At 49.6% G+C, this 26,218-nt stretch overlaps 9 protein-coding genes across 19 annotated transcripts; 4 read left to right on the plus strand and 5 right to left on the minus strand.

Annotated features, from left to right (window-relative positions):
• Positions 1–846: 846 nt before the first annotated feature.
• Positions 847–5,838, plus strand: FOIG_04148 (uncharacterized protein). Of its 4 annotated transcripts, XM_031202248.1 has the most exons (6): positions 847–1,496; positions 1,988–2,398; positions 3,017–3,169; positions 3,221–3,294; positions 3,349–5,052; positions 5,119–5,838. In XM_031202248.1, the coding sequence occupies exons 1-6, from the start codon at positions 1,469–1,471 to the stop codon at positions 5,179–5,181; spliced, it is 2,433 nt and encodes an 810-aa protein (XP_031067695.1). In that variant the 5' UTR covers positions 847–1,468; the 3' UTR covers positions 5,182–5,838. The 4 variants fall into 4 exon arrangements, with proteins under 4 accessions (XP_031067695.1, XP_031067697.1, XP_031067698.1 ...); XM_031202250.1 differs by having other exon boundaries at positions 1,988–3,169; XM_031202251.1 differs by having other exon boundaries at positions 873–2,398.
• A 350-nt stretch (positions 5,839–6,188) lies between these two features.
• On the plus strand, positions 6,189–10,323 carry FOIG_04149 (uncharacterized protein). Of its 2 annotated transcripts, XM_031202252.1 has the most exons (4): positions 6,189–6,533; positions 6,921–7,405; positions 7,539–7,814; positions 8,020–10,323. In XM_031202252.1, exons 2-4 carry the CDS (start codon positions 7,208–7,210, stop codon positions 8,389–8,391), a joined length of 846 nt encoding a protein of 281 aa, XP_031067699.1. In that variant the 5' UTR covers positions 6,189–6,533; positions 6,921–7,207; the 3' UTR covers positions 8,392–10,323. The 2 variants fall into 2 exon arrangements, with proteins under 2 accessions (XP_031067699.1, XP_031067700.1); XM_031202253.1 differs by having other exon boundaries at positions 6,921–7,814.
• Positions 9,235–10,017, minus strand: FOIG_04150 (uncharacterized protein; the record flags this gene model as incomplete). The annotated part of the gene is made up of 1 exon (XM_031202254.1): positions 9,235–10,017. The coding sequence occupies one exon, from the start codon at positions 10,015–10,017 to the stop codon at positions 9,235–9,237; it is 783 nt and encodes a 260-aa protein (XP_031067701.1).
• Positions 10,324–10,550: 227 nt separating the features above from the next.
• On the minus strand, positions 10,551–12,728 carry FOIG_04151 (DnaJ like subfamily A member 2). Of its 5 annotated transcripts, XM_031202255.1 has the most exons (4): positions 12,456–12,728; positions 12,300–12,358; positions 11,153–12,244; positions 10,551–11,098 (listed from the first exon to the last, which is right to left on the minus strand). In XM_031202255.1, the coding sequence occupies exons 1-4, from the start codon at positions 12,511–12,513 to the stop codon at positions 11,003–11,005; spliced, it is 1,305 nt and encodes a 434-aa protein (XP_031067702.1). In that variant the 5' UTR covers positions 12,514–12,728; the 3' UTR covers positions 10,551–11,002. The 5 variants fall into 5 exon arrangements, with proteins under 5 accessions (XP_031067702.1, XP_031067703.1, XP_031067705.1 ...); XM_031202256.1 differs by having other exon boundaries at positions 10,551–12,244; XM_031202258.1 differs by having other exon boundaries at positions 12,300–12,728.
• Positions 12,729–13,214: 486 nt separating this feature from the next.
• Positions 13,215–15,743, plus strand: FOIG_04152 (glutamyl-tRNA synthetase). The gene is made up of 5 exons (XM_031202260.1): positions 13,215–13,761; positions 13,818–13,928; positions 13,981–14,370; positions 14,423–14,680; positions 14,750–15,743. The coding sequence occupies exons 1-5, from the start codon at positions 13,294–13,296 to the stop codon at positions 15,461–15,463; spliced, it is 1,941 nt and encodes a 646-aa protein (XP_031067707.1). The 5' UTR covers positions 13,215–13,293; the 3' UTR covers positions 15,464–15,743.
• FOIG_04153 (oxidoreductase) lies at positions 15,584–18,126 on the minus strand. 2 transcript variants are annotated; one of them, XM_031202261.1, is made up of 6 exons: positions 17,823–18,126; positions 17,614–17,763; positions 17,225–17,560; positions 17,014–17,175; positions 16,105–16,959; positions 15,584–16,049 (listed from the first exon to the last, which is right to left on the minus strand). In XM_031202261.1, exons 1-6 carry the CDS (start codon positions 17,835–17,837, stop codon positions 16,029–16,031), a joined length of 1,539 nt encoding a protein of 512 aa, XP_031067708.1. In that variant the 5' UTR covers positions 17,838–18,126; the 3' UTR covers positions 15,584–16,028. The 2 variants fall into 2 exon arrangements, with proteins under 2 accessions (XP_031067708.1, XP_031067709.1); XM_031202262.1 differs by having other exon boundaries at positions 17,225–17,763.
• Positions 18,127–20,875: 2,749 nt separating this feature from the next.
• Positions 20,876–23,181, minus strand: FOIG_04154 (uncharacterized protein). 2 transcript variants are annotated; one of them, XM_031202263.1, is made up of 6 exons: positions 22,918–23,181; positions 22,818–22,852; positions 22,580–22,709; positions 22,447–22,524; positions 21,247–22,329; positions 20,876–21,158 (listed from the first exon to the last, which is right to left on the minus strand). In XM_031202263.1, exons 1-5 carry the CDS (start codon positions 23,036–23,038, stop codon positions 21,815–21,817), a joined length of 879 nt encoding a protein of 292 aa, XP_031067710.1. In that variant the 5' UTR covers positions 23,039–23,181; the 3' UTR covers positions 20,876–21,158; positions 21,247–21,814. The 2 variants fall into 2 exon arrangements, with proteins under 2 accessions (XP_031067710.1, XP_031067711.1); XM_031202264.1 differs by lacking the exon at positions 20,876–21,158 and having other exon boundaries at positions 21,212–22,329.
• Positions 23,182–23,237: 56 nt separating this feature from the next.
• On the plus strand, positions 23,238–25,632 carry FOIG_04155 (50S ribosomal protein L13). Its single transcript, XM_031202265.1, has 2 exons — positions 23,238–23,419; positions 23,478–25,632. The coding sequence occupies exons 1-2, from the start codon at positions 23,399–23,401 to the stop codon at positions 23,994–23,996; spliced, it is 540 nt and encodes a 179-aa protein (XP_031067712.1). The 5' UTR covers positions 23,238–23,398; the 3' UTR covers positions 23,997–25,632.
• On the minus strand, positions 23,397–25,792 carry FOIG_04156 (uricase). The gene is made up of 2 exons (XM_031202266.1): positions 24,649–25,792; positions 23,397–24,594 (listed from the first exon to the last, which is right to left on the minus strand). The coding sequence occupies exons 1-2, from the start codon at positions 25,430–25,432 to the stop codon at positions 24,470–24,472; spliced, it is 909 nt and encodes a 302-aa protein (XP_031067713.1). The 5' UTR covers positions 25,433–25,792; the 3' UTR covers positions 23,397–24,469.
• Positions 25,793–26,218: the final 426 nt, after the last annotated feature.

Raw genomic sequence — 26,218 nt, forward strand, 5'->3', positions numbered from 1 at the left:
AGACGCGGGTGGCCCTGAACGATTCCCCGGTTGCGTTAGAGCCAAAGTTTACGGTTTCTTGGAAACGCTAAGCATTCAGGGGTTTTAATGGGAAACGCGCTCCATCCCGTCTTGTCACGGAATCGGCGAGAGGTACAATGCCACCACAAGAGGAGACTATCTACAATACATTTAATGGAGTGTAAGTGAGATGCAGCTGATATAAATGAAACGAAAGCACTGTCAATGGGCGAGTGGTCATTTTTCTACAGTGCGCTGCATGACTCCATCTAGCTCACTTCTCAATCAATGCTGCCGCTCGCATCATGATCCTTTACTCTGACTGGTTCAGCCTTCACAGGGAGAACGGAGAGTCAGTGTAAAAGAGACCCCTGCTCTCAGTATCGTCGTCTCATCACGCGCTCTTCTTTTCTTTTGCTTCCATTTATCGTTCTCTCCCGTCTTGGCCCTAAAAATGGTCTAATAGACCGGCCATTAAACCGCAGCCTCCACTTTTGTTTCCGTGCAGTAGATCTTTTGCTCTCGATTATCGAGCTGCTTTCAACCTGGATGGACGAGTTATCTGAAACGGGTGACGCTCCATTCAACGGGCTCGTCCCCCTCCGCACTAACATCACCCGTTTGCGATAGACAAAGTGCATTAGGGGCTTTGGCATCTAGACTACGTGGTTAGAATAGGAAACACGAAAATTTGCTAAAAAGATTCTAGAGGGATTGTTAGGGCAGAAAACGTTAGATCTGTTCCTCTTGAATCAGTGACCACACCAACAGAGGTGCCTGACAGTGACAGTATCAGTGGTAGTTTCACTGCGGCAGTGGAGTCAATCTTTTTTGGTGCCCGGACTCCTGCTGCCAAGGTCCCGCCAGGAAACGAAACTTGGGCTAGGCCAGGCCAGTTCACTTTATTATTATTATTACCTACTGCTACGCCATCCTTTTTCCACACAGACACGGAACAAAGATCGTCGCTCGTTCTCTCCAGTTTTTCGACACTCAGATCCATTCCCACTCACTTGCGCAGAAGCAGCTTCATGTTGGACGAGCCCGTGGCTGGCCACTGGGCATATTGGTTGATCGATTGACTTTTACGGGCGCAACCTTGCTCACCACGCTGAGCGACACCAAATCCAAGCGAGTACCACGACCGAAAGCCTGATATCGCAACGCCCCCAACGACCATAGCAAACAAGCAAACAAACAAAGCAATCAGGTACCTCTGAGTTGGACGAGAACATCCTCGCAAGGATCTACCGCCCGCCTCTCACGCAACGGCATAGACAAGCAACAAAAAACCCGGCCCCCAGCCGTCAGCATCCAACGCCCCGAGTTTGAAATAAAAAATTGAGACGGCGCTTCTCTGGCGCCAGGGGTCAAGCATATCCCATCTTTTGGTGCCTTGCGCCTTCAGGGACAGAGTTGGAGCAGAGTGACTTGTTGACGCCCTCGCTCGTCGTTTCCACCCGTCAAAATGACACGACCATCGATCGTCCGAGCCGGTATGTGCCTAGTGTTTTGCCTTTGCTGTCCTGCCTTTTATACTTGGAACGAGATGCCAACGCCAATGTCACCCTAAGTCTCAGCCTTTGGGATTTGCGATTGGGGTGCATCGCCTCTTGCGCAGCCTCATCCTCGTGTTGTTTCGTCGGTCCCTCTTAGAGTACAACTTTCTTTCCCCTGCCCCCTTTACATACAAACTTCGTCTATTCAACCACATGGAACCCTTGAAGTAGACCTTCGGCCAACTTCTCCCTTGCCCATTCTTTTTTTTATTACTTTCTTTTTCTTTACGTTTCATCGTACTTTCGTCTACCCTTGCCCCCTGGTCACTGTCCAAGCTCGAACCTTTCTATTGCTCTCCGGGGTTGCTGCAAGTCACGATACATTCCAACCACTCGACTTAGTCCTCTGCTTTCTCATTCCTTGTGTCCACACGCTTCTTTTGACGACACCACAAACTGACGTTTACGAACCTTTCCCCCGATCGCAGATACTATCGATCTTCAAGATCATCACTCTCCATCCGCCCAGGACCACTCGAAAAGCCCACGTCTGGGCGGCAACGCCAACTCCCTAGGTCCCCACCAAGCTGAGACTATTCGTGAGGTCACACACGACATTGCAGACGAACAGCGACGCTCTCCAAGAGTTTCTCTCGACAACCGCAACAGCCTCGACGAAATTGATTCCTTCGCAGACGAACTTGTCGCAAATTCTACGAGTGGGAATACTCGCGCACAGGGTGCACGCGACAAGAATAGCAATATGAACCAAGAAGATGCACTGGCAATTGCGCAGAATGGAGGCGTCTCATCTTCGGATGAGGGCGAGCTCGACGGCGACGATGACCTCGATGACGATATGATGGATAAGATCTCTAGTTCGCCTTCGATTGAAGATGGTGGGTGCTCCCCCGTCGCTGCCCCTGTGGCATGGCCGCGCCGTGTCTCTTCCCTACCTTCGCAAAGGAGTAGTACTCCCAGTATCTCTGGTTCAAGCGGCACCAGAGTTTGCTCGCCATATCCCGAACCCCCCAATTGTGTACCCAGCCCATGCGCAATTGCGCAGCTTCCACGAGCATTGCCCACGAAAGTCCGGAACCATCGTCTTCATGGTGAGTATAACGGTCGCGACGAGCACAGTAACGACGCCGAACCCGAACCCGACGATAGCTGGACAACGTCCAATTCGACGGCCGAATTTCACGAAACATTTGAAGAAGTGGAACCACAGTTTAGGCCCAACAGTAACGAAGGCTAGCATCCTTCTGCTGAAGGATCGAGTATTGGAGGAAAGGGCACCGTAGTCGATAACAGAGAGCAGGACATATTCTATGACTGTGATCCAATGCTGGATCTATCCGATTCGGATTTGGACGACGACGAAACCCCCGACTTCGATCCCGCGCTGACTATTCCCTACGAAGAATCTTTTGAAGACGATGATTCTGCACTCTCCATTCCTGACGACTACAATTTCATTGACTCGGGCTGGGCGGTCGAGTGCTTACAAGACATAGAGGACATTGATTTCGAATTCGTTTACGCCCTTCACACTTTCGTGGCTACCGTTGAAGGTCAAGCAAATGCAACCAAAGGTGACACTATGGTTTTGCTAGATGATAGCAACAGCTACTGGTGGCTGGTCAGAGTTGTTAAAGACAGCAGCATTGGTAAGTGCAAAGATTTCCACTTCTACTGGCTAGTGACTAAAGAAATACCAGGATATCTACCCGCAGAGCATATTGAGACGCCGACGGAACGTCTAGCACGTCTGAATAAACACAGAAATGTTGATGTACGTAAATTGACTTGGTCCAAGACCCAAAATTGTTGCTAAAAATCAATACAGCTCTCTGCAACTATGTTGGGGGATACGGCGGAGAAGAAGCAACAGACGTTCAAATCGCCAATTAGATTTGGACGCAAAACGGTCACATTCACTTCCCCAACGTACCATGACTACACTGAAATCGACGACTATTCATCCGACGAAGAAGACTTGGACGACTTATTCGCCGGCTCGACCACCACAACCAAGCAAGATCAACAACAAGAACAAAAGAAAGATACCCGAGATCCAGCTTCAACAATATCGATCATAGAAGATGATTCATCAGAGGAGAGCGCCAGGGTTGAGCCTCTTAAGCCCCGTTCAAATAAAGAAGTTAAAATGGCTATGGAGCCGTCGAAGGTCGACACTGTGGAAGAGGAAGATGAGACGAGAAGCAGTGAGGAAATACTATTTGACAACAAACAGGAAGGCCCCAGCAGATCCCGCAATGGTACTGTCAGAAACACCGACTCTTTCTTTAGAGATGAGACAGTCGAGACCAAGAAGATTACTCTCACGCCTAACTTGCTACGAGACGACAATCAACCTCGGCCTTCCCAGGACTCAACAACCAAGGACATCAAGTCCCGAGGAAGTCTTGATAAGATGGACAAGGAGCTCATGTCCGATAAGGAGAAGAAGAAGCACCAAGATAAGTCTCGGAAAGAGAAGGAAAAGAAGCCGAGCGCCATCCGAAGTTTCTTTTCCAGAAAGGACAGAAAGAAGTCGGTTGATGATGACGACGAATCTTTTGGCAAGCGCTCTATGGATATTGTATCGGAGCCTCGGGACAGCGAGTCAATTGAAGAGGTCGCGTCGCCTGACAGACAACCGCAACGGAGCACTAGCAAACTTCAAAAGCAGATGCCCCGAACTGAAGCATCTCCTGGCAAGGGCGGGGAGACCTCATCGACAATGGAACTCGCAGCTTATCTGGCCGAGTCTCGGGTCAACGATGTGTCCAACGTGCCACCGGCGTCGATGCGGATCGTCAATCCCGAGACACAAGAGACACATGAAGTGCCATCAAATTCACAAATTGGCGGGGATCCGGCCAAGGTACGGTCCTCCTCAGCCGCTGCACAACACGACGATACGAAGGCATTGGCGAGGGCGCTGGGCCGCAGCGCAAGCACAGGAGGCGAGCCTAGGGCAACCAAGACAGTCAAGCCTCGTCCATTGATGGATCTGGATGAATTGTCAAGCTCCGACGAGGATGATGTGTCTCAGCCTACGAACCGAACGACACCAGAGCAACCCGCCGAGAAGAAGCCCGAGGGTGGACTACGGCCACAACTGCCAGGAGCGTTCCCTGATAGCTTCGATGCAGCCGCCAAGCCGAACGCATCCACAGCTGCAGGCCAAGGCCAGAAGGATCGTCTGTCAGAATCACCGGTGCAGGTGTCACCTGTTAACGTAACACGGCCACCAGCACTGGAGATCGACACGTCCTCCCAAGAAGGTCGCTCGTCCTCCGATGTACCGTCACCAGAGCTCATGCCTGGTGACGAGACACCCAAGGATAGTAGCTCAACGAAAAGTGCCAAAGAACCTGGCTGGGATGACGAGAAGCTTCGTGCCTTCTTTGATGATGGTGAGCACGTTCGAGATCTTCTCATGGTCGTGTACGACAAGACAGACGTGGAACCTGTTGGCAAAGACCACCCGGTGGTTAGTGGTATGTTTAGAGAGCAGAACGCGAAGCTAGCGGAGATTACCACTGTGAGTATTTTCCTTGTCGCCTCATTGGGCATATATTATTCTGCAACAATACTAATGCAGCTACAGCAACTTGACAATATGCTCGGGGACTGGTTGGCTAGAAAGCAACGGCTTCGCGGCTCAGTATGAAATAGCTTGTCGAAGCACGAGGGCGTTTTGAGTACATCGTTGGCTTTAACAGCTGGGCCAGAGGCTTAGCTCTGTATGAAAAGGAGATCTCTTTCTTGATTCGTTGAACGACTTGACTATCTAGGGGGAATATGGATTGCTGGTTCTGGACACGTCCATGAAGACAGTCCGTTGTGTTAGGTATAGGCGTTTGAAGGGCACGGCCTTTGATTGAGCGAGGATTGGCATGAATCGAATCCTCGGGCCGTGCTTTGGGCATTTTGACATATCCTTGGGACCTAGTTTACAGAGGGCGCCTCTGTTGATAAGAAGTATTTGCATACATATATATACACATACATCATTTATAGCGAGAAGATTCCGGATGTTGGAGGAGCCATTTTCACGTGAAGGGATCCCTGTATGCGCATGGAGTGAGTGTATGCCTCTGTATGCAAAGTTTGACCCAACCACTCTTTTTTCAACACGTCCCGGCCATGATTACCGAAGAGGCTAAGGAGGTTAGGCCAACTCGGTAGTTTCATGTAGTGTCGTGCAGAACAAGCGAGTGAGAATAGGGTGCTGATAGTACATGAAGCTATTCATGTTTCGTAGATAGATAGAGAATATTGGAGGAGACCGAGGTCTGGGCAAGGAGACAGCCGAAGAGTGGAAGTGGGAGAGGAAGAATACGGACGGACACTTGTGGCTGAAATATCCATTCAAGGCCCGGGGAGCTCCATCGACTGGGTTGCTGTACATAAGAGGAAGCTGGTGGATTCTGAGTGGATGTCAGCACGCAAGCTCGCCAATTTGGGAGCTGGAGCCGCGGTAGCTGAAGCTGCCGAATGGAGGCACCCATTTTACCAGGGGTAAGCACTGTTTTGTTTTGAGAGATTTGGTTGGCTCGATTGTTATTATTTACAGCGGGCCGAGGCATTGTGGACTGGGTAGATTAATGTATCGATTGAGTATTCTTTAGCCTTGCGCCATGCTGCAACGGTACACGAACTCTACATCCCCCAGCCACCGTCTTTGGACGTTGCCCCTGTCTTGTTGCAGCTCAAGTGTCTGGAGTGAGCTGAGCTTGACTTGACTTGACTTCTCTCTCGCCCATCAATCTCATCTCCCAGTCAAAGTCCAGTCCAGCCCAGTCCAGCACGCACGCACGCACGCACAGGTCCCTCCTCCTCCTCCCAGCTCCCAGTCCCCCCAGATCGGTCACCTCCATCCTTAGCACCTAAGGCCTGAGACAAACAAATCAACACCAACCCAACCGCTACGCTCCACTCACGTCCACGTCTGTCTCCCCCATCTCACCATCTTCAACTTAGCATCATCACCACCATCATCATCCTTCGGCACCGGCGCTTGTAAGTTTATTTTCTTTCCTCTCTGTTCCGATTACCCTGGACTGGGATGAGCTGGAACTCCACGTCAACAACAACAGCATCCATCACCTTCCATCACCCGTCATCATCGACTTGCAGCCCTTCCCTCAACCTCTCTGGTCTTGTTGCTCGAGTAAACAAAGCCATTGGCTAGATACCTCACGAGAACCTCAATTGACTCTGACCCACCTCAATCCTTGCCTTTCAATATTCTCTCACCATCTTGTCAAGTCCTCTCTCCTGTCATCCATTGTCATGTCCAGCTACTGTTGAGCGCGCACATTCCCTCATCCCCATGTCAATAACGATCCGCGATCATTAGACCCCACCTGTTTATCTTGGACATCCTCACTGACGATTCGATCAAAGTCTCTTTTGCGCGTCTGACCCTTGACTCAACCCGTTGATGACGCCGTCGCGGCCGTGTTGACTTTGACGATAACATCCGACGAGGACGATCACGACGACGACGAAAGGACATAGCGCGCCGTGAAAACAAACCAAGGTCGAACAGATCAAAAGGCATCATTCAATCTGGAGCAATTTGCCCTGAGTCGGATCAAAATAATATTCTTATCTGGACCTCGAACTAGAACGCGCTTCTTACTTAATCATACCCTTCACCATCACCGCCATATAGCCGAATAATAGCAAGCATGGTTGACTTCAAGAGTGAAACCGTCACCAAGGTGTCGGAAAAGGTCCACGATGCCACTGAGAAGATGGGCGACATGCTTGACCAGGCCGAAGCTGGCAAGATTCCCGGCACAAAGGGCCACCACCCCGTCTCTGCTGTGATCGGTACAGCTTTGACTGGTGGTATGAAGAACGCTGGTACTAAGGGTTATCTGGCGGTACGTTGGAGACCCGACCTGCTCAGGATGCCGGAAGCTAGAACGCGCATAAGCTACTTCCCCAAGCTATGATGCTATGGCTCCGCATGATCCCGGAGGAAAACCACACTGATCATGACTAACGACCTGATAGGCTTACATCAAAGAGCTTGAGGACAACCCTCTGCGCACCAAGATGCTCACCGCTGGTACTCTTGCTGGTACACAGGAGCTCGTCGCTTCATGGCTCGCCAAGGACCGCAACAAGCACGGCAACTACTTCACTGCTCGTGTTCCCAAGATGGCCGCATATGGTGCTCTCATCAGCGCTCCTCTAGGCCATTTCCTCATCTGGGCGCTCCAGAAGGCTTTCAAGGGCCGTACCAGCCTGCGCGCCAAGATTCTGCAGATTCTTGTCAGCAATCTCATTGTAAGTTATAAACAACATTCCTTGATTGTCCAGCTCGTGGGCATTTAGAGGCAGAGATCGATGGTTTGATAGAACAAGCCTGTACGATCAAGTTGCAAGTGAGGCGATTGAAGGACGTTCATGTCCGGAGAAAACTTGGGGACGCAACTTGAGCGAGATTTGAAGGACCCAGTTTTGTATCATCAGTCGCTAACACAACCCCTAGATCGCTCCTATCCAGAACAGCGTCTACCTCGTTGCTATGGCTCTCATTGCCGGCGCTCGCACCTACCATCAGGTTCGTGCTACCGTCAAGGTCGGCTTCTGGAAGGTGATGCGGGTCTCGTGGATCACCTCGCCTATCTGCCTGGCTTTTGCTCAGAAGTTCCTCCCTGACCAGCTCTGGGTCCCCTTCTTCAACATTGTGTCCTTCATCATCGGCACCTACATCAACACCATCACCAAGAAGAAGCGTCTCGCAGCTCTCCGCAAGAAGCACTTCGGTGACGACCGTCGATCCAACGCCGGTGATATGCGACCAGGCCGCCCCGATGACTACCCTCCTCCTGGCATGGGTGGCCCCAACCCTCCCTACTAAGCGACTCCATCTCAAGCGCCGATCCGAGCTCAGCCACGCCAATGAAGACGGGTAGAAGATGGCATTAGGAACGCTAAAGCATTTAAAGAGGAGGGAAACCTGGTGACGAAGGAGTGAACCAACATTGACTTCTTGGCGATGGGTGGATGATGTTGAAACCCATGCTCGGATGGGTCGTGTCGCTTGACAAGTATATACCCGAGATGAGGGGGTGAGTTGGACCGGTGCCCGTCCTGAACTCAGGCTGTTGAACATGTATCTACAAGAGAATTTCTGGTTAAGGATAAGGGCAATGTGGAGGGGAAGTGGTAAGATGTGTATGTTTGTATGTGCGAGTTGCTGGTTAATGAAATGAACTAGTATTTTTATCTTTTTTATACACCTTCTATAGTAGAATTACCTGGTTGGCCTGTTAGAGCCTAATTTGAGGAGATGTGAATAATAACTCTGATACGTGAGTGACATCTGTCTAAAGCTTTGAGCGAAAGGCCTGGGGGCCTATCATTTCGGAAGGGTTCTTCACATCTCCCATGTGACATCATGGCTGGAAATCCTGATGGTGGCTTCGGACTGCTGTGCCGGGACTATTTGCGGATGCGAAATGTCCCTTAACTGGTCAACCCACCATGGCATGCGAGGTGAGTGATGGAGGCTCGGGTATGTAAGCCGGGTAGCCTGACTGCATGACGGACCAAAACAAGGCAGGCGCCTCATGAGTTTCAAGCACTCTCGCTTTGTCTTATGAGATCCGCGGTCGGGGCTTCTGCTTTGCCACAATAGTCGTATAGCCTGCCGCGTTTCAAGACACTCCGTAGAAGGGAGAAGTCAGTGCATTGGGGTGCTTCAGTCGCCTTCATCCGGAGCAGCAGCCTCGGCCATAAACCCAGGGCTCCAATACTCCCACTCGCCCTTTGTCTGCTTGTCAACCCACAGCATGCCGCCTGCAACGAGATCGTCTATCACGGTTCGGGCGCGTGCCCTATCCCAGCCCAGGTTATCCCTCAGCATGCCAACACTCACATAACCCAGGACTTGCGCCGCCTCAACGACCGAGACTTGGTCATCGTTGAGTTCACGGGGTACGCTCCGCACATATTCCTTTCGACCTACACGCACGACAGCATACGCGCCGCCTAGCGGAGCAAGCGTCTGTACCGCGCGCCGGACATCATCATCAGCAATGGGGTCAGCGCCATCCATACGTCCTGCGGCAACTCGCTCTCTGAGCTCCGCCAGACCGATAAGACCTCCGTTCTCCCCGCGCGTGGCACCGCAGACCTCAACAATCCTTACAGCGAGCTCAAAGTAGAAATCGTTGACCGTCTTCCCGAGTAACTGCGCCCATATGGAGCTTCCATCCGAGCTACTGTTGCTATTGCTGCTCGCTAGTGGATCTACACCGATGGCAGCGCACATGCGAGCAAATTGGGCGCGAAAAGCGGGATCGGAGCGGATATCGCGAGCGTGTGTGTTTGCGAACTGCTGGAGGAGGGAGCGGAACACGGCGAGCTGTGTTTCGAGAGCTTGGGCGTTATTGGCGCGCAGGGAGGAGCCATGTGATGCGAATTGTGCTGATGTGAGGCGTGAGCGGTCAAAGGCCGCAAGGCCTACGCCTTTGCGTGACATTGTGGAAGTTGGGAATGGGATTGTTGGAGGAGTAAGGTTGGTGCTGATGTTAGTGGTGGAGGTTCAGGATTACGTCAATTGGCGGGGGTGGGTCTAGATAGATGGGATTGTGAGACAGATCCCTCGATATGCGTGGTTTTGAGTATTTTTATAAATCGTACTCAAGTCGAAAAACTCTGAATAAGATATGTTGTCAGAGAGACTACAAACAGTTGGGCAGCGGAAGATAAGGGAGAACTCCTTGCTCTTATACATCAGTTGGCTGTTGATTGAGTGAGTAGTGTGATTTTAGGCATATCGGATGCTTTAGGCGCAGACAGAGTATGCCCGCAAGAGTCAAAGAATGCCATCAGAATCAGCACCCATACAAGTTGACTCTCATCTACTTGTCAACGTAAAGGAAGTGATCAACTTTGGAGTTGTTCGGTGTAAGTTGATTCGACTAAAGGAGCCCAAAGAGGTGGTGGATCCACTTTGAAGTATCGACTTTAGAGTCGGTACCTCTACGATGCAATTTCCCACCTCAGACTTCACCTCGCTCTCCTTTGTTCTCGCTCACACTTGCACAACATCTCACCAATTAATTACGGGAATTTAAAGCTCAAGCCTCTACAATATGTCTATGCACGAGTCTATCTATCATGTATCTCCTGCAACGGAATCTCTCGGCCTTGGAGACCGAGACCTGTCCCTTCTTTGAACCCAAGAGTGGTGTGGTTTGGTGTGTATGGTCTGTCATGATATGATACCATTTTGGATTTTCCTTTCCAAAACGAACAAGTCTTCAGTCGTCTCTCCTTTTGATGTCATCCTGAAAGCCTCTGACTTTGGCCCTGATACTGGTAAACCTGTTGCCCTAGCACCGCCATCGCCATGGCAGCGAACCTGCCCCTGATCGTGAGATAGTCATCACTTCATTAATCCAGAGCAGAAACTTCACGTCTCTAAGAATATTCCATCTTCGTCGATGCAGAGATATCACCGATCACTGGGTCTGGCACTGAGCTTGGCCATCGCCCATATCGTCCTCGTCGTCCTCCCAGTCACCACCGAATCGGCCATCACCCGAGTTCTCACCCATCTATCACCGAATTAGCTACTGGCTTCAAGCCCAGTCACGAAGAAATATGCTTACCTTCTCGATGTCAGCATCATCCTCATACTCGACCTCATCAACTTCCTCAGCTTCAACATTCGCAGGGGGGGGAGGCAGCATCTTTTGCAGTGTCTGGTACTCCGATTCGCTCTTCAGCCAGCCATCCTCAGGGAACTCCACCTTGACAATCAGGTAGAGGTCACCCTTGGTCTCCCCACGCTTCATAGGCATACCCTCGCCGGGAACCTTGAGGCAGTCACCTGGTCGCAGGATCTTGCCTTGAGGTCGCTCGATGTGAATGCCACGTCCATCGAGGTGCTTGAATACTGTTCGTGAGAAACCTGACAGAGCCTCTCCAAGTGATACAGTCAGCTCAGCAGACAGATCATGTCCAATGCGAGTGAAGACATCGTGGGGCTCTTCCACAAGGGTGAAGACGATATCGCCAGGTGTTTGGTCTGGGTACTGGTCGGCTTCACCCTCCAGGACAATACGCTCGCCCTGCATGGAGCCTCTGGGAATGTAAATTTCGAGAACCTTCTTCTCCTGTGTTGTTCGCTTGCCCTTGCACTTCTTGCATCGGTCCTTCTCCTTGAAGACCTGACCGGCACCCTGGCAGTGATCGCAAATAACGGTCTCACGGCGCATCATACCAGGACCGATCTGACGGAAGGCCTCAACGATACCATTGCCCTTGCAGCGCTCGCAGGACGAAGACTTGGCCTTCTCTTTGCCCCCAGAGCCCTTGCACTGGCCGCAAAGTACCTGCTTGTTCGCAGCAAACTTGACAGTCTTGCCACGGTAAAGCTCCTCGAGCGTCACCTTGTATTCTTGTTCCTCATCGGGACCACGTCTGGGTCGGCGAGCGCCGCCGGGGCCTCCAGGGCCTCCAGGGCCTCCGGGACCCATGCCGAAGCCAAACATCTGGGAGAGGATATCGTTGAGGTCGACCTCAGGACCACCAGGACCGCCTCGGGACTTGTCGAAGGCGGCCATGCCGTGAACATCGTAGAGCTCGCGCTTCTGCTCATCGCTGAGAATTTCGTAGGCTTGCGTGACTTCCTTGAACTTGGCTTCGGATTCTTCTCGATGCTCTTCGGCGACCTTGTCTGGGTGATACTTGAGGGCGGCCTATTTCGAATTTGTAAGAAAGTGCTGTACGATCTGTGTAGCCGCGATCACATACCTTGCGGTAAGCCTTCTTGATCTGATCTGGTGTGGCAGTTCTGTCGATCTCCAGAAGTTCTAGCAACCAAGTTAGCCAGGCAGGCCTTGCTTATCAACCACCACAAATTTAAGGCGATAACGAGTGGCCGGAATAAACTTGTCTTTTTGTACGTACCATAGAGATCGACCTCCTCGGCACCGGGAGCACCCGCGTTGAAAGGGTTCTCATCCATCTTGAAAATCGGAGATGAGGCAAGGTAGGTACAGTAAAATAGGCTACAGTACTTATGCTGTACTGTAATGCAGGATGAAGAATTGGTCCGCTCCGTCGATCAACTCTGTTGGCTGAGTGCACGAGCAGGGGCCCGTAGAAAATCTTTTGGCGCGGATTTGGAGCGCGGGGTACGTAAGGGAAAGAAGAAAAGAGAAAAAGATACCCAAGTCAGTCAGTCTGTCAGTATAAGTCAAGGGAGACTTCCTTAATAATACACTCTCGACTTGACGTTTTCTGATGTTACGATGCAAATAGTTAAATGCACAATAAGAAGCTTAAACGCAGAGTTCTCATCATACAAGTTATCTAAATGTTTGCACTTGACTTTGCCTGCGTCATGTTCGTTGACGCCTGGCATTCTGATTCTGATAGCAAATCCCACTGTTTGCTTGTTACAAGTAAAATTAGCTCCAACAGAACCGATAAGGTCTTTTTAGTCTATATTAAATCCAGTTTTGGATTCATTGTATCTTTCGATACATCAAACAAACAGTTTTTTTATATCTCTTAATATCTGCCCCTCCATTGTTTAACGACGCGATTCAAACTTCAGGGTCTCATGTCCACTGATAAGAGATTTTGACTCTTATCGCAGGCTCTGGCTTCCATGAGGCGAGACAAGCCGCCATAGTGTGGCGCACTGACTCGCGCATGCACCACCACAATTTCACAATCTCATGAGACTGGTTTACTCACTCGCACTCGTTTATTAGCTTGTCATGAGAGGCACATTTTCAATATGAGGCCCTTGTTAAGCCACCCAACGAGGCTTTCAAGAAACCTTATACAATATCGGGTTTTGTATCATCCAATACCTCTCCTTGTTCGTCGCAACTTTACAAGCTCTGTTGGTCGTCAGCATGATCAAAATTCTGATACAGCGAAGAAGGCTTCTCAAAGTCTTTCAGAAGAACTCAATGAACAAGGGGGAAAACATGATCGATCCATTAAGAAGCCATCAAGACTGGCGGCTCTAAAGAAGCGTAACCAGAATGTTGGTAACAAGGAGACCAAGGTCAAAGGGGGAGAAACAAATCAGCGATATATCCTTGGACAATCAGCCGACAAGCCAATCCGTACACGTTTTGCGCCGTCACCTACTGGATATCTACACCTCGGCTCTTTGAGAACCGCATTGTTCAACAATTTGGTGGCCAAGGCTACAGAAGGCGGTGATTTCATTATCCGAATTGAAGATACTGATCAAGTAAGTCTTTGATGTGTAAGGCTTCGGTTTGCAATCACTCATGCTAATTATGTAAGAATCGGTTGGTGCCTGATGCTGAAGAACGAATCTTCAAAGATCTCGAATGGGCCGGGCTTGAATGGAGTGAAGGTCCTGACAAAGGAGGTCCATATGGCCCCTATCGACAGGTAGGCTCCTCTTGACTTTGTCACCCTCACCTTGTACTGATACAATAATTAGTCGGAACGTCTGGAGACCTATAAAGAACACACGCAGACGTTACTCGAAAATGGTTCTGCATATCGTTGCTTCTGTGATCAAACAGTCCTCGAAGCCCAGAAGCGAGCTCTTCACGACGCTGGCAAATCTACGGCTTACCCTGGCACATGTCGTACTCTGCCGCGCTCCGAGTCCGATGAGCGAGCCGCCAAGGGCGAAGCCCATATCGTTCGGCTTGACTCTACTCGCTTCGGCACGCCAAAGTTCAAGGATGCTATCTACGGGCCTTTCCAGAAGAAAGAGCCCGAGGAGGACTTTGTTCTCATGAAAAGGGATGGGTATCCTACGTACCATCTTGCCAATGTAGTTGATGACCATTTGATGAAGATTACACATGTCATCCGTGGTGAAGTAGGTATCCTCATGGTTTGAAATTCTGCGATATTCACTTACATCTGCATAGGAATGGCTCATCTCAACACCCAAGCATCTGGCCCTCTATGAAGCTTTCGGCTGGGAGCCCCCGACCTTTGCTCACCTGGGCCTCCTCGTCAGCAACAACGGATCTAAGCTTAGCAAGCGCGATAGCAGCGTCGACCTGTCTACGTATATGGACCAGAACGTCTTTCCTATGGCTTTACAGGCGTGGCTTGCCAACCTAGGTGCGTCTACGAAGAGAGATGCGAAGACACCGAGAACTCTCAGTGATGTCGCCGAAAACGTAAGTTTGTTTCTAAAAGCTGCTGCAGGCTGCCAGTACTGCATGATAAGTGTGCTAATTATGGATCAGTTGACTTATAAGTTCACCCGAGGTGGCATCAAACTCAATCCAACTAAGCTCGACTTCTTCCAGCACGAGTATCGAAATCTTCTTACGAAAACACCTACTGCCGACCACACATCTCGCGAGCAGGAACTCATAAGAGATTACCTTGTGACTCCCCTTGTCAACGAAGTTCATGCCATCACCACCTCCTCCCAGTCCATTTCTGATGACTACAAGCCCATTCAACCCACAGGCACCCCTCTCGACTGGCCCGCCCCTTTATCTCCTGTTCCAGCCATGCTTTCATCAGAATCATCTCAGTCATATACTTCCAAGATAATCTTTCAAGAAACTGTACGATATGCCTCTGTGGCTAACTTGGCCCGTTTGCTACCGTACTTCTTCTGGCGCCCTCCTCCTGATATTTACCGAGCGGCCATCGTCAGCGAGACTCCGCGTCTCGACTTGATTGAATTGGTCAACAAGACCGTGCAAGGAAATGACGACTGGGAAACGGTCGTTGACCGCTTATTTGAGAGCATCCCTTCCGATCAGGTTCCCGACCTACATGCTATTCTTCGCCTAATTGCGATTGGTGATTCACAGGCCGTTAGCAAGTCGTCCCGCATTCTGTTTGATGTGTTGGGTCAAGATGAGTGGCGATTCCGTGCCAATCTCGTGGCTTCTTTGCTTGGTGAACTAGAATCTAGTGGCCAACTCTCCGTCAGGACTGGATAGAGAACAGAGGTCTGTTAGCTTCAGAAGCCGAACGCATTCGGCAGAGATATGAAAAGTCGTCCAGTTGATTGGTCATCTATGGCATTGAGTATTGGGGGCAGGGCTTTGGATTAAATTGGAGATGTGTTGTATGAGTAGCTGTAAAATTATGTGCAGATTCAATGACTGGCATGGCTGGGGTAATTACTACCAACCCCTATTCACGATCAACTAACTTGCTTCACGATGGACTATCGAATGTGGTGTTGTCATAACGTCATGATTGAGGTTGAATGCGAACCCTTGGGTCTCGCCCTGTTCTTTTCTCTGCTTCCCTCCGTATGAGTGATTAGATGGGTAGAAATCAAATACCCCGGACTCCGGCTGCCTGCCATCTAACTTCAAGACCCTTGATATGCTGACTATTTTGACATGCTTTGAAAAGTACAAGATTAAGATAATGATAAAAATCCAAGAACAGAAAAGGGTCTTTTCTGGGGATTTCTTGGTTAACTCACAAGCCACTGCTTCGTGATAGAAATTCGTAAATATCCAAAATGCAAATGCGCGCTGTCAGGGTATATGTCTAAAGTTGAAAGATCCAAATCTGCAACTATGTTAGCGATGGGTTCAGCACCATAAGAAGGGGAATATCCACATACCTCCATCTTGCCAGTCTCTGCTCGTTGTTTCTTTGCTTCCTCCTTGACACTATCAATCACCATCTCCAGGTCATCCTGGTCGCCCACTGTAATCATGTCCCCATTGGGCATGTCTTCGTCCTTAACCTTAATCTTAAATCGTCGCCTAATACTAAACTTATCGCGAACCTTGTCGGCTAGCGTTTCGTATTTGATATCAGGAGCGATCATGATGAGTTTGACTTCATCAGCGTGGACCTTGACACGGATCTTTGTGATCTCTGGTCGTCGGTTACCACGTTGACCTGAAACAGAGCCTGGACCTCGGCGTTGACCGATCATCTCGAAGTCGTTCTCGTTGATGGTGCCATCATAATCTGATCCGTCTTCCTCTTCAGAATACTGTGGCTGTCTCTGGCGCCGACTGCCGGTAGACCCTCTTGAGTTTCGGTAAGGATCGCCTCCCTGGTACATAGCATAGACATCCTCTGGTGACCCTGTCTCTTCTGGGATCTGCCGGGGTCTTAACTGGAGAGGTTGAGGCTCCCTCTGCATCATTCTAGAACTAGCAGCAGATGCTGATCTTGCGGGCATGGGCCGAGAACGGCTATCTGGTGGTGAAGTTGCCTTCTCGTACCGGCGGTTTGGCTCGGCCTGCTGTATGTTGAGTTTAGCCAACTGAGGCTTCCCACCGCGAACAGAAGCAGCACGAGATGGGCGCTCGTTCTCGGGTGGAGGTGTTGGCGGAAATACATTTCGGTTGTTCGGAGGTTCTGATTGTTGTCTCCGAGACGAAAGACCAGGTTTGACGAGATTTGTAGCGGCGAAGGAAATATTGTCGGCAGGCCGGTCATCCTTGACCTCTAGCTTACCAGCCTAAATGTTGTTAGTCAAGGAAATTTCGGCATAGAAACGTTGAGAACCACTTACGTTCTTGATTTCGGAACCTGCAAATCCAGTGAAGGCATTTGCACGATCTGAAGCTGCCACAAGTCTGGCTTTGCCAAGATAATCTTTTGTTTTGAGGTTTCGAACTTTGGCTTCGTTGGGTCTGTAGACAACTCCGACAGGAATTGAGAAGACAGTATAACCCTAATCAAGTTGGATGAGCAGCCAGGGTAAATGTTATGGAATTACAAACCTCTGCCTGTTCTCTTATAGCATCATCAATAACATTGTGATCTTCCACCACCTTCTCCTTCACAGCATACGAGAAATCCTGCATACCAGCCTCCATCTGCTGCAAGTAGATGTAGCAAAGACCTCGGTTGAAAAGCACCTCGCAGGAGTAGAGTTTGAATAGAAGACCGAGCTGAGCGTAGTCGATCATGGCATTGCCACGGAGGTAAAGGAGTGTGTCGTTGAAGTTGGCGAGGGCTTCTTCGAAGTCGCCGAGGAGGAAATTCGAGACGCCTTGCTGAAAGTAGGCAACGGCGAGGTATTGGTCAAGTCGAATGGCTCGTTGGTAGCTCTCAACCTAGGCAAGCAATTAGTATTGTTAAATTGTATAGTCTGCAAAGGTTTGCATACAGCTTTCTCGTGCTCGCCGAGTGTGGCATGGATCACGCCCATGTTGAAGAGGATCTTGCTAGTGTCGCCAATTTTTCCAAACTCGTTGAGAGCCTCTTCAAATTCATTATTATCGTAACGGCCCAGGGCTGCCACCCAGGTCTCGATTTCCTGAAGAGAGGAATTGAGTTAGTGGACTGATTGGAAGACATGAGAGTGGAGGACTGTACCTGTTTCAACGACATGATTGTCGTTGCAGGGCAAAGTACCACAGCAGATTGGAATTTAGAGTAATAGGTAGATACGTAAGAGCGGAATGATCGGGAATAGAAAACAGTATAGGGGATATTCGTGGTAAATAGCAGAAATTCAAGAGTCAAGGGAGAGTTGAGGGGCTCAGAATGGGCGCTTAATGTATGAGGGCTGTCCCAACTTATTATTCGGCGGGCAGCACCTGTGACCAGAGGTAAGGAAGGTGCGGTGCGGTCGGGTCGAATGGCGGCGGGGGGGGGGCAGGTACGCTAGGCACGGTACGGGGGTACAGGGGTATGCCGAGTACGGGCCTGGCGGACACTGAAGGGGACAGGGGGTTGGCTTTGCAGGGATAGTCCGGTGCTGGAGTGCGAAGAGTCTGAAGCAAGCAATTGGCGCACTCCAAGTCTCGATGTCTTGGCGGCCGAGCCAGTGGCGCTACCTCGAGAGCGAAAGAGGAAAGTCAAGATGTGCTTAGTGACTAGACGATGAGGGGATTGGTTTGTTTTGTGATATAGATAATCGATGGGAGATTAGGTTGGATCGTATATCGATTCTGTTCTTTCTTTTTTATAGCTTCAAGAATTGTTGGTTACTGAGGTTGGTTGAGAAGTGGTTGAAAAGCCTCGGGTTTAGTGTTGGACATTGACTCAAGAACTAAGCGCGTATAGAACAAGCTACTGTATGCAACAGCTATCTCGATACAACAAACAAGAGACAATTAAGATACTGATCGGAGAACTACAATCGAGAGGCCGAGTTGTCATTACTATATCCAGCTTGAGAGAATAGGCCAAGAAATCGTCATGTAAGTGGGATGTTTCTCTCCGGCTCAGCTGCAAACACATGGAATCAAAACTTTTGCGAAGAACAAAACTGCCAATTTCATGGCCTATTTCTAGATCGAACAAGAGATTATTGCGAGCCAAGAGTCAATGGCGTGGTGATGGAAATGATCGATTGCAGCAGTGCTTGAGATGACATACGGCACAACAACCGATGAGTGGCTGGTGCAACTAGACCCAGCGCCTAGAGACGATGGGAATTGGTCGATGATGGTTGTCACACGGCCTACGGGGGACCTGACTCTCTACAACCACACTCTGCAGTCTCTGCTCAGCGGGCCAGGGGGATGTGCAACAAGGGTTCGCACGTTTTTCTCTTCCTCTTGCCTCTGCTACAGCAATGTTTCCGACTGCATCTGAGATCTGAAATGTATTACTTCTCTCAGTGCATGTGCAACGTCTGATCGACCGCTAGCCACATGTAAGAGGTTTACCAACACTCTTACCGGGCCGGGTTTGAGCTGGGAACCTAAAATCCTCATCTTGTTTCTCTTCTCCACTGGCATAATAGATATTGGGGAATTCGAAAAAGAAAAGTTGACTGTTTGACGGTGTAGACTAAGACTGAATGCATAACCGTCACCTGTGATGTGATGAACTAGATGTGATGTCTTTCTTCACATAGATGAGAGCTAAATTGGTGTATCCTACCCTCATGAAACTAGCTCTCATGTTAGATCGAACCACTGCATTCAGCAGCGTCGTCAGATGCCTCAAAGTAATCGAAAGGTTCTATGCGAACTGTGATGAATGATTTGGGGTTCTGCCAGGGTTTGCTTAGACAACGGGGTTACTTTATGCACCTGCTGCAGCGACTGTCACAGGTGCTGGTCACTCTCAGGCGCATCTTCTCATTGGCCACTATACCAGGGTCTTGCCTGAATGACCCACCCCTCGGCGCCTACTCCAATTCTCCCCTCTCTCCCATAATGGGAAATCTTCAGTCGAACTTACAATGCCAACAAGTCATACCCTGGTCGACCGCCGTGGCTGATGGGATGGGATTATGCGTCCAAGCTGCTGGTGTCGAATGACGTGCGTTCCATCCTCTCGATCAACCCTAATCTGGGTTTAAGCGCCCTGATGTGGGCAGTTTAGAGTGATGGACCCTGCAGTATAGGCCCAAAGGAATGGAACATACAGCAGTCTAACTTACCGTTACTGGACTCGATCGTTACGTTTTGTTCTATTCAGGCTTCGGTCCCGAAGGCACGGGATCGAAATGAGCTTTACAAGTGGTACCTACCTGCCCAGCCCAAGCTGCCAAGATGCGAGGACCAGTGGATTTACGGTGAGTGAAAACGAGAGTCGTTGTGCCTTCGTTAGCAAAGAGCCGAGAACCAACCCTAGCGGCCACCAGGGAGAGACTCTCAAGCGATCTTGGCAAACGGAGATTAGGAAGAAACCGGCACCAACAGGAACAACTTTCAGTACTTGAACCAAACGACAGATGATGATATTTGCTCTCGTGATTTTTTACAACATCTTCATCTTGGAGAATTCCCAGCCTATCCCTTGCTTCGATTGCCGCCAGCTCTCGACGCTAATGCGCCCACTCAACACGCATCTGGCTGTGTACGATATAGTACCGAGTATCCATACTGTACCACCAGTCCGGGCTCTTCATCCAGTCTCTCGAGCCTGCCTGTGTTGGGAGTTTTCCTCCTAACGTTCAGACCCCGTCTAGCCTCCCTACCGGGTCAACAACAATATAGATGTACTCCCTTTCTGCGGGAGGCCTTGCGACAACTGCGGCAGTGCATGTTGCATTGAACCTTTCGGCATATGGTGATCCGGAGCCCCATGGAGCCAAGCCAGGGGTGCCAGTTGGTTACAGCCCGAGACCCGGGGACGTAGCAGAAAGTTTCTAGACGTCATGACGTTCAGGCACAAGATATCTGAGACAATATTACACCGGAAACTATTTGGTGAGCTTAAAATCGACAGTGTGCATCAGGCACTTTCGCGTATATTGAGATATCTACTTGATGCAAAAAGTTAATAAAGTTAAAAATCTGTTGGCATCGCTTAACAAGCGAGTCAAAGTCATTGGTTAATGTAAATGAAAGAGCCAGAATTCCTCCAGAAATTTTAGATTCACGCGTAGTTACCATGAAAATGGTTCATGTTGAATAATCATGTCTTGACCTGTCTATCTGTTTGTCTCACAGTACGAGCGGATTCAACGGCAATAGTCGATCATGTACCCATCAAGGTTAGTTAGTACTGTATCTAAGTTCCAGATTCAACTTTGAACAGTTTCTTGTTCCTTCATCTCGCCCTGTTTTTCATCGTACATCAGATCTTGAGTTTATCTACTATCCTGATGCGAAGGTTTGAGCTAACCCTCGGCCTTGTATTTCCTCCCGTCTCTCTCATACACACGAACAGGTATCGTCCCTGTCTCTTCGTCTCATCCTTCACTCACCTGAATATTCTTTCCTCTTTAAAGGCATCGAAACAGTCGATCTACTCCGAATCTCAGCTTGGCAGTGCTAGCCTATCGTGACTGACGTCAAGGTAGATGCCAATGGAACATGTTACAGCTGTCACTTACACCATTGTCTCGCATAATTCTGTGGCTGATCTCCGGAGTTTCATCTTCATCCCAGCAAGGTCTTGCTGTCAATGCATTGAAGCCTTGGATCTCAGATTCTACTTGCCGTCTATGCCTTAGTCTCAAACTTCCATCAGCCGTTTACCAGCTTTTATCACGAGGATATGTAACCGCAGAAAATAGTTCCGAATTCTTTCAAAGTGAACGAGTACGAGAATCAGTTTTTCCGTGAAGCTCAGCTAAACACGAGGATATTGCCTCTTTGGAATGATATCGAACCATGATCATGGAAAAGACCCATGTTCGATCTTGTCCCCAGGTCAGATATCGCACCACATCTCGCCGCAGCACCGTCGATGCGTTACAGATCTTCCACTTGTCACTCTTCAACCCAACTTGGTTTACATGGGCTTTGTTTCAAGCCTGCGGAGAAACAGTTGACTGGACGACAAGCCTTCAACAAAGGGTGTGCATCATGCCATAAATCAGAAATAATCCTCCTCTTGGCACTGTTCAGCGTTAATATTCAGACTTGGTTGGCGACTTGGATTTGGTAAATGCCTCGTTATCATAGCATTCCCTTCTGAACCTCGTCCTTTCGTTCCTCCCAAAGCGTCTTGCCTGTGCATGAGCACACCGTCTTATCGTTATCCCACATGCCAGCGCTTCGTGCGATAATGCCGACGACGGTGTCCTTATCGTTCTTCAGTGGTTCGTCCTTCTCTTCCTGCCTTGTCAGAACCATGGCGTGTCCAATGACCTCCCAGATTTGGAAACCATGGTCTATGAAGGCTGCGCCCCGTCCATCCTCACCGACCTCAATAGTACCAAGGTCACCCCGAGGCTTCTTGTCATCTCCTGTCCAGACAGGACCCGTTGAGGTCGCACCGTTCTTCAAGTCACCGTATGCGCGAATTGAAGCTTTGTAAGTTCCGGGCGAAACGCCGCGGATAGTCAAGTCAACCAATGTCCGTCCTGAACTAACTTGTACCATTCTTGCTAGCCCCCTTACATCTCTGCTAGGCTCTTCGTAGAAGCCATCCACAGGATCTTCAAATGTTTCGAGAATACTCACAGCGGCACCTGTCAGATTTCGAGGTCAGCGATTGATTGTACCAAGTTGTAGAGCCATTGAGGAGCCGGCAATCCAATGGCAGTGTGATTGTATCACAGGAGGGTGAGTAACTGCTCTGCACATACTGTTTGAGGCCCCCGTTCCACGCAAGATGGCATCTCTTCCGGTGGCTTGGATAGCTTCTACGATAGCTGATGGGGGAGCTGGAAGTTCGACACCGTTAGCTTGTACACGGCTCGGTGAGTTAGCTCGCCTTACCGGTGCCCTTAACAGAAATCAACTGGTCCTTCAAGTTGCCTTCCACATTACTGATACCGCCGAGCTTGTACAGAGAGTCTGAAACCGCCTTGACACAACCGTCACATGACAGCGGAACAGCAAAGAGGGTCTGTTTTCAAGACGTTTCATTAGTACCTGAATACTGGGAAAAGATCTCAACAACTCTCCTCGTCCCCTTTTCTCAGCCATGACTCATAGCTCAGAATTTTGTGCGCACCTCAAACGAGTTATCGGCCGTCATCTTGTTAGATGCTGCGTCGATCCGTTAGTTTCATACTCATAGTGTAAGAGAATCGCATACAAGTTGGAGAACTTACAAGTGGGGGGCGTGGTGTTAGAGTTGATACGTGAGATTCGATATTGATATGCTGAATAACCAGCTATTGTAAAGAGAGAAGCAGTTGTAAATACTCTTGCAGGTGTAAACTTGAGAGGCATTTGTTTAGAAAACAAGGTTGTAGCACGACGTGGGCGGGTTTTGTTCGCTGCTTTGAAATCCACAATCGAGTGATAGCATCGGGGTCCGGCCGTTGTCGCACACTTCCGCACCCCGGAAGCGGGTCAGGCAGTGGCTTCGGGATTTAAGCTATTAGCACGTGACTGTCCTTCTTCCTGAGTCAGCAATTAATTCTTGGCATCTGGATCCAAACTTTCTGGTTGAGCGTTTCGGTGTTGGTAGATCTCGCGATACAGCAAAACGAAGCTACACGGCGATTTGACCCCCCTTTCACCAGTTTTGCGGCTGACCAAACCAATTGGAGGTAAATTGTGAGAGATTGATCTCTCAGAACCTTCAAGATGTCGCAAGTCCTCGGTCTGGTGAGCTGATAAGATGAATATCCTCAAATCTTTCTCTTGTCTAACCAATATCAAATAGACAAAACTGGCCTACTCTCGAGTATGGCATAGTGTATCTGCCTCCGCCCCTCATGCCACACTCTCTACTCAGCCCGGCGTTACACCACCTTCACTCGGCCGTCTCGCATCCCGCATCGCCGTTCTTCTCATGGGCAAGCACAAGCCGATTTTCGACCCATCAACCGATTGCGGTGACTACGTTGTCGTGACCAACTGCGCCGCTCTTTACACAACCGGCCGCAAGAAGTGGCAAAAGCCTTACTACCGACACACGACACGACCTGGCAGCCTCAAGTCCATAACAATGGACGCACTCATGGAGGCGCACGGAGGCAGTGAGGTTCTGCGCAAGGCTGTGCGTGGCATGTTGCCCAAGAACCGATTACGAGACAAGCGATTGGCAAGACTTAAGGCGTTTGAGGGCGATGCTCATCCGTACAAGGATAACTTGATACGGTTTGCTGGTGTACCAGTGGGAGAGGAAGGTTGGGAGAAGGCCACCGAAAGGGTCCGAAATGGCGATAAGAAGCGATTATAAGAAATCACGGGAGTAGCTATGGAACGAGGGAGCTGCGCAGTAAAGACTATGCGGATGGGCTATGAGAGTCCTTGTACTATTTGTACCAATATCTTGGGCATATTATGACCTAGCACCAAGCAATTATCAACGTTTTCATGATGTGATGTGTCCGGTGTGCATTTCACCTGCTGTACAAAGACACTGGGTCTGGTTTACGTTCTGCCAGTGACATTTACCCTGATTATGCCCCTACGGTTCACGGTCATGGATATTATCGTAAAAAAGGTATGAGTGAGGGAATACCACAGTACAGGTTTCAACACAATACAATCAGGACAGGCAGAAAGGTAGCAAAATTAACATAATTACTAAAATCATATCTAGTGCTAGAATCTAAGTTCATCGCTTGGTATCAATCTTTATCCTGGGTTCATAATAACGTTCCATCTTGACATCTATCGCCGCAGAATACAACCATTCTCAACGCCCCTTTATAGCTTTGATTGCAAGTTGTCACGAGACACTTCGCACTTGATAAGACCATTGGGGCCAGACTGGGGCGCATAAACCTCAGCATCCTTGCCTGTGTTCTTGAGTCCCTTGTGCCAGCTCAGGTCTAGATAAGAGGTTAGTATCAACAGTCGACTTGGGGAAGCGTGTCCAGGCTTACCAATCTCGAAGTAATGTTTGTTGGGCAGTGCGTAAGTGACTGTCGCAATCTCGGGCACAAGCTCGAGAATCTGAGTAGACATCTTGTACATGGTGGCTTGCACACTAGCACTGTCGTCCTCGGCAAAGATCTTGAGGGTGGTGTTGCGTGCCGCCTCTCGAGCACTGTCGAATTTGGGAGCAAAGGCCTTGACAGCGTTCAGTGAGTCAAACTTCTTCCACTTCCATGTAGCATCAACATCGGTTGAGAAGATACGATCCCAGGTCTCAGGAAGAGTTGTGTACTCATCGCGAACAAAGCCGTGGAAAGCAGAACCGGTGCTCTTAAGTACAGTCAAGCCAACAAGAGAGCTCTTGATCTGGATGCCTTCCTGTCGGCTCACGCGAACCTCCACATTTCGGGTCTCCTCACCATCCTTGAAAAAGCTGTGAGGGTGAGGCTTGCCATCAACCTTCAGACGCTGCCAGCGAACAGTCTTGACGTTGACGTTGGCAACATGAATGTGGCTGTACTTCTCGATGAAGTGGCTACCGAGGATAGAGGCGTACAACTCAGGAGGGTTGACAGGGTTCTGCTTGGCGGTAATGTAGATGGTGTTCTTGATAGAGTCGGTGGCAACGACAACACTGTTATCGGCCTTGGTGTAGGAGGTCTCAATCTCTCCCTCGAGAAGACAGCAGACGGTCATCTCAGTGACGGTCTGGATGCCAGTAGAGGCATCGCGATCAACCTTGCAGACGCGGACATTGTCCTTGCCATAGCGAGCAGCAGATACGTAAGGCATTGTGAGAGGCTTGTTGTGTGATAAGTCTGAAGACGTGTAGTTGCTACCGGATAAGACCAGATAAGGTTTTAGGTTTAGTGTATTGCAACAAGAGATGAGCGATGGCAATGTTTTCAAGAATCAAGATTAAGCACAGTATGGTTTGAAAGGAGGGAAGGGGAGGAATAGGCTTTAAATATAGATTAGCAAGTATGCAGAATGGTTGGGATGTCAGCCCCCCCTTCCCAGCGATAATGACAGCTCCGGCTAAGGTAATTAGAGACAAAGCAACCAAATAACGCTACTCTAAGCGGCTCAACGGACGGAGACGGACGTTGGCGATCAGAAACAAGCGCCTACGGCCGAACAATTCAATGTCCGATGTTGCAATTGTTAGCAAATTGAAGCTTTTCCATGGGGCGATGGGGGTCGGTGCCGGGCCCCGGAGGACGCCGATGCCCTCGATCCCGTATATCGGGGCCCGCCTGGAGCCATCGGAGCTCTTATCTTGACTTGTCTATCTTATCTTATAATGCGACTCAACATCGCATGATTCCTGCGATACGAACACAAGTTGAGTTCTGGTTGCAGAAAAGATGAGGTACGAGATTATGAGGGGAGAGTACCAGTCAGATTCTGGTGTTTATGGTCAAGGCAATCCTGGATTCATGCCCTCCGGTCTGATGAGTTCGGAGTATCACAAGGCGCCGGCATGCAGCCTGTAGGTTATCTTTCACATTTTTGGTGATGGCCTCACGAAGCACCAATATATTCCTAGTAAGGGGTTTTTTATTTGTGTGTACCAGC

Source organism: Fusarium odoratissimum (assembly GCF_000260195.1).
Source record: "Fusarium odoratissimum NRRL 54006 unplaced genomic scaffold supercont1.5, whole genome shotgun sequence".
In the NCBI taxonomy this organism is placed as follows: Eukaryota; Fungi; Ascomycota; class Sordariomycetes; order Hypocreales; family Nectriaceae; genus Fusarium; species Fusarium odoratissimum.

Coding starts and splice junctions, on each gene's coding strand:
- FOIG_04148 (XM_031202248.1), top strand. CDS start 1,469: ATGACACGACCATCGATCGTCCGAGCCG. Junction 1,497..1,987: donor ACCATCGATCGTCCGAGCCG/GTATGTGCCTAG, acceptor CCCCGATCGCAG/ATACTATCGATCTTCAAGAT. Junction 2,399..3,016: donor TTCGCCTTCGATTGAAGATG/GTGGGTGCTCCC, acceptor TACAAGACATAG/AGGACATTGATTTCGAATTC.
- FOIG_04149 (XM_031202252.1), top strand. CDS start 7,208: ATGGTTGACTTCAAGAGTGAAACCGTCACCAAGGTGTCGGAAAAGGTC. Junction 7,406..7,538: donor GTACTAAGGGTTATCTGGCG/GTACGTTGGAGA, acceptor ACGACCTGATAG/GCTTACATCAAAGAGCTTGA. Junction 7,815..8,019: donor TTCTTGTCAGCAATCTCATT/GTAAGTTATAAA, acceptor CACAACCCCTAG/ATCGCTCCTATCCAGAACAG.
- FOIG_04151 (XM_031202255.1), bottom strand. CDS start 12,513: ATGGATGAGAACCCTTTCAACGCGGGTGCTCCCGGTGCCGAGGAGGTC. Junction 12,245..12,299: donor TCAAGAAGGCTTACCGCAAG/GTATGTGATCGC, acceptor AATTCGAAATAG/GCCGCCCTCAAGTATCACCC. Junction 11,099..11,152: donor ATGATGCTGACATCGAGAAG/GTAAGCATATTT, acceptor ATTCGGTGATAG/ATGGGTGAGAACTCGGGTGA.
- FOIG_04152 (XM_031202260.1), top strand. CDS start 13,294: ATGAGGCCCTTGTTAAGCCACCCAACGAGGCTTTCAAGAAACCTTATA. Junction 13,929..13,980: donor CATATGGCCCCTATCGACAG/GTAGGCTCCTCT, acceptor TACAATAATTAG/TCGGAACGTCTGGAGACCTA. Junction 14,371..14,422: donor CACATGTCATCCGTGGTGAA/GTAGGTATCCTC, acceptor ACATCTGCATAG/GAATGGCTCATCTCAACACC.
- FOIG_04153 (XM_031202261.1), bottom strand. Junction 17,176..17,224: donor CTATAAGAGAACAGGCAGAG/GTTTGTAATTCC, acceptor CAACTTGATTAG/GGTTATACTGTCTTCTCAAT. Junction 16,960..17,013: donor CAGGTTCCGAAATCAAGAAC/GTAAGTGGTTCT, acceptor AACAACATTTAG/GCTGGTAAGCTAGAGGTCAA.
- FOIG_04154 (XM_031202263.1), bottom strand. CDS start 23,038: ATGCCTCTCAAGTTTACACCTGCAAGAGTATTTACAACTGCTTCTCTC. Junction 22,710..22,817: donor CGGCCGATAACTCGTTTGAG/GTGCGCACAAAA, acceptor TCTTGAAAACAG/ACCCTCTTTGCTGTTCCGCT. Junction 22,525..22,579: donor GATTTCTGTTAAGGGCACCG/GTAAGGCGAGCT, acceptor TCGAACTTCCAG/CTCCCCCATCAGCTATCGTA.
- FOIG_04155 (XM_031202265.1), top strand. CDS start 23,399: ATGTCGCAAGTCCTCGGTCTG. Junction 23,420..23,477: donor TGTCGCAAGTCCTCGGTCTG/GTGAGCTGATAA, acceptor AATATCAAATAG/ACAAAACTGGCCTACTCTCG.
- FOIG_04156 (XM_031202266.1), bottom strand. CDS start 25,432: ATGCCTTACGTATCTGCTGCTCGCTATGGCAAGGACAATGTCCGCGTC. Junction 24,595..24,648: donor CAAACATTACTTCGAGATTG/GTAAGCCTGGAC, acceptor CCTCTTATCTAG/ACCTGAGCTGGCACAAGGGA.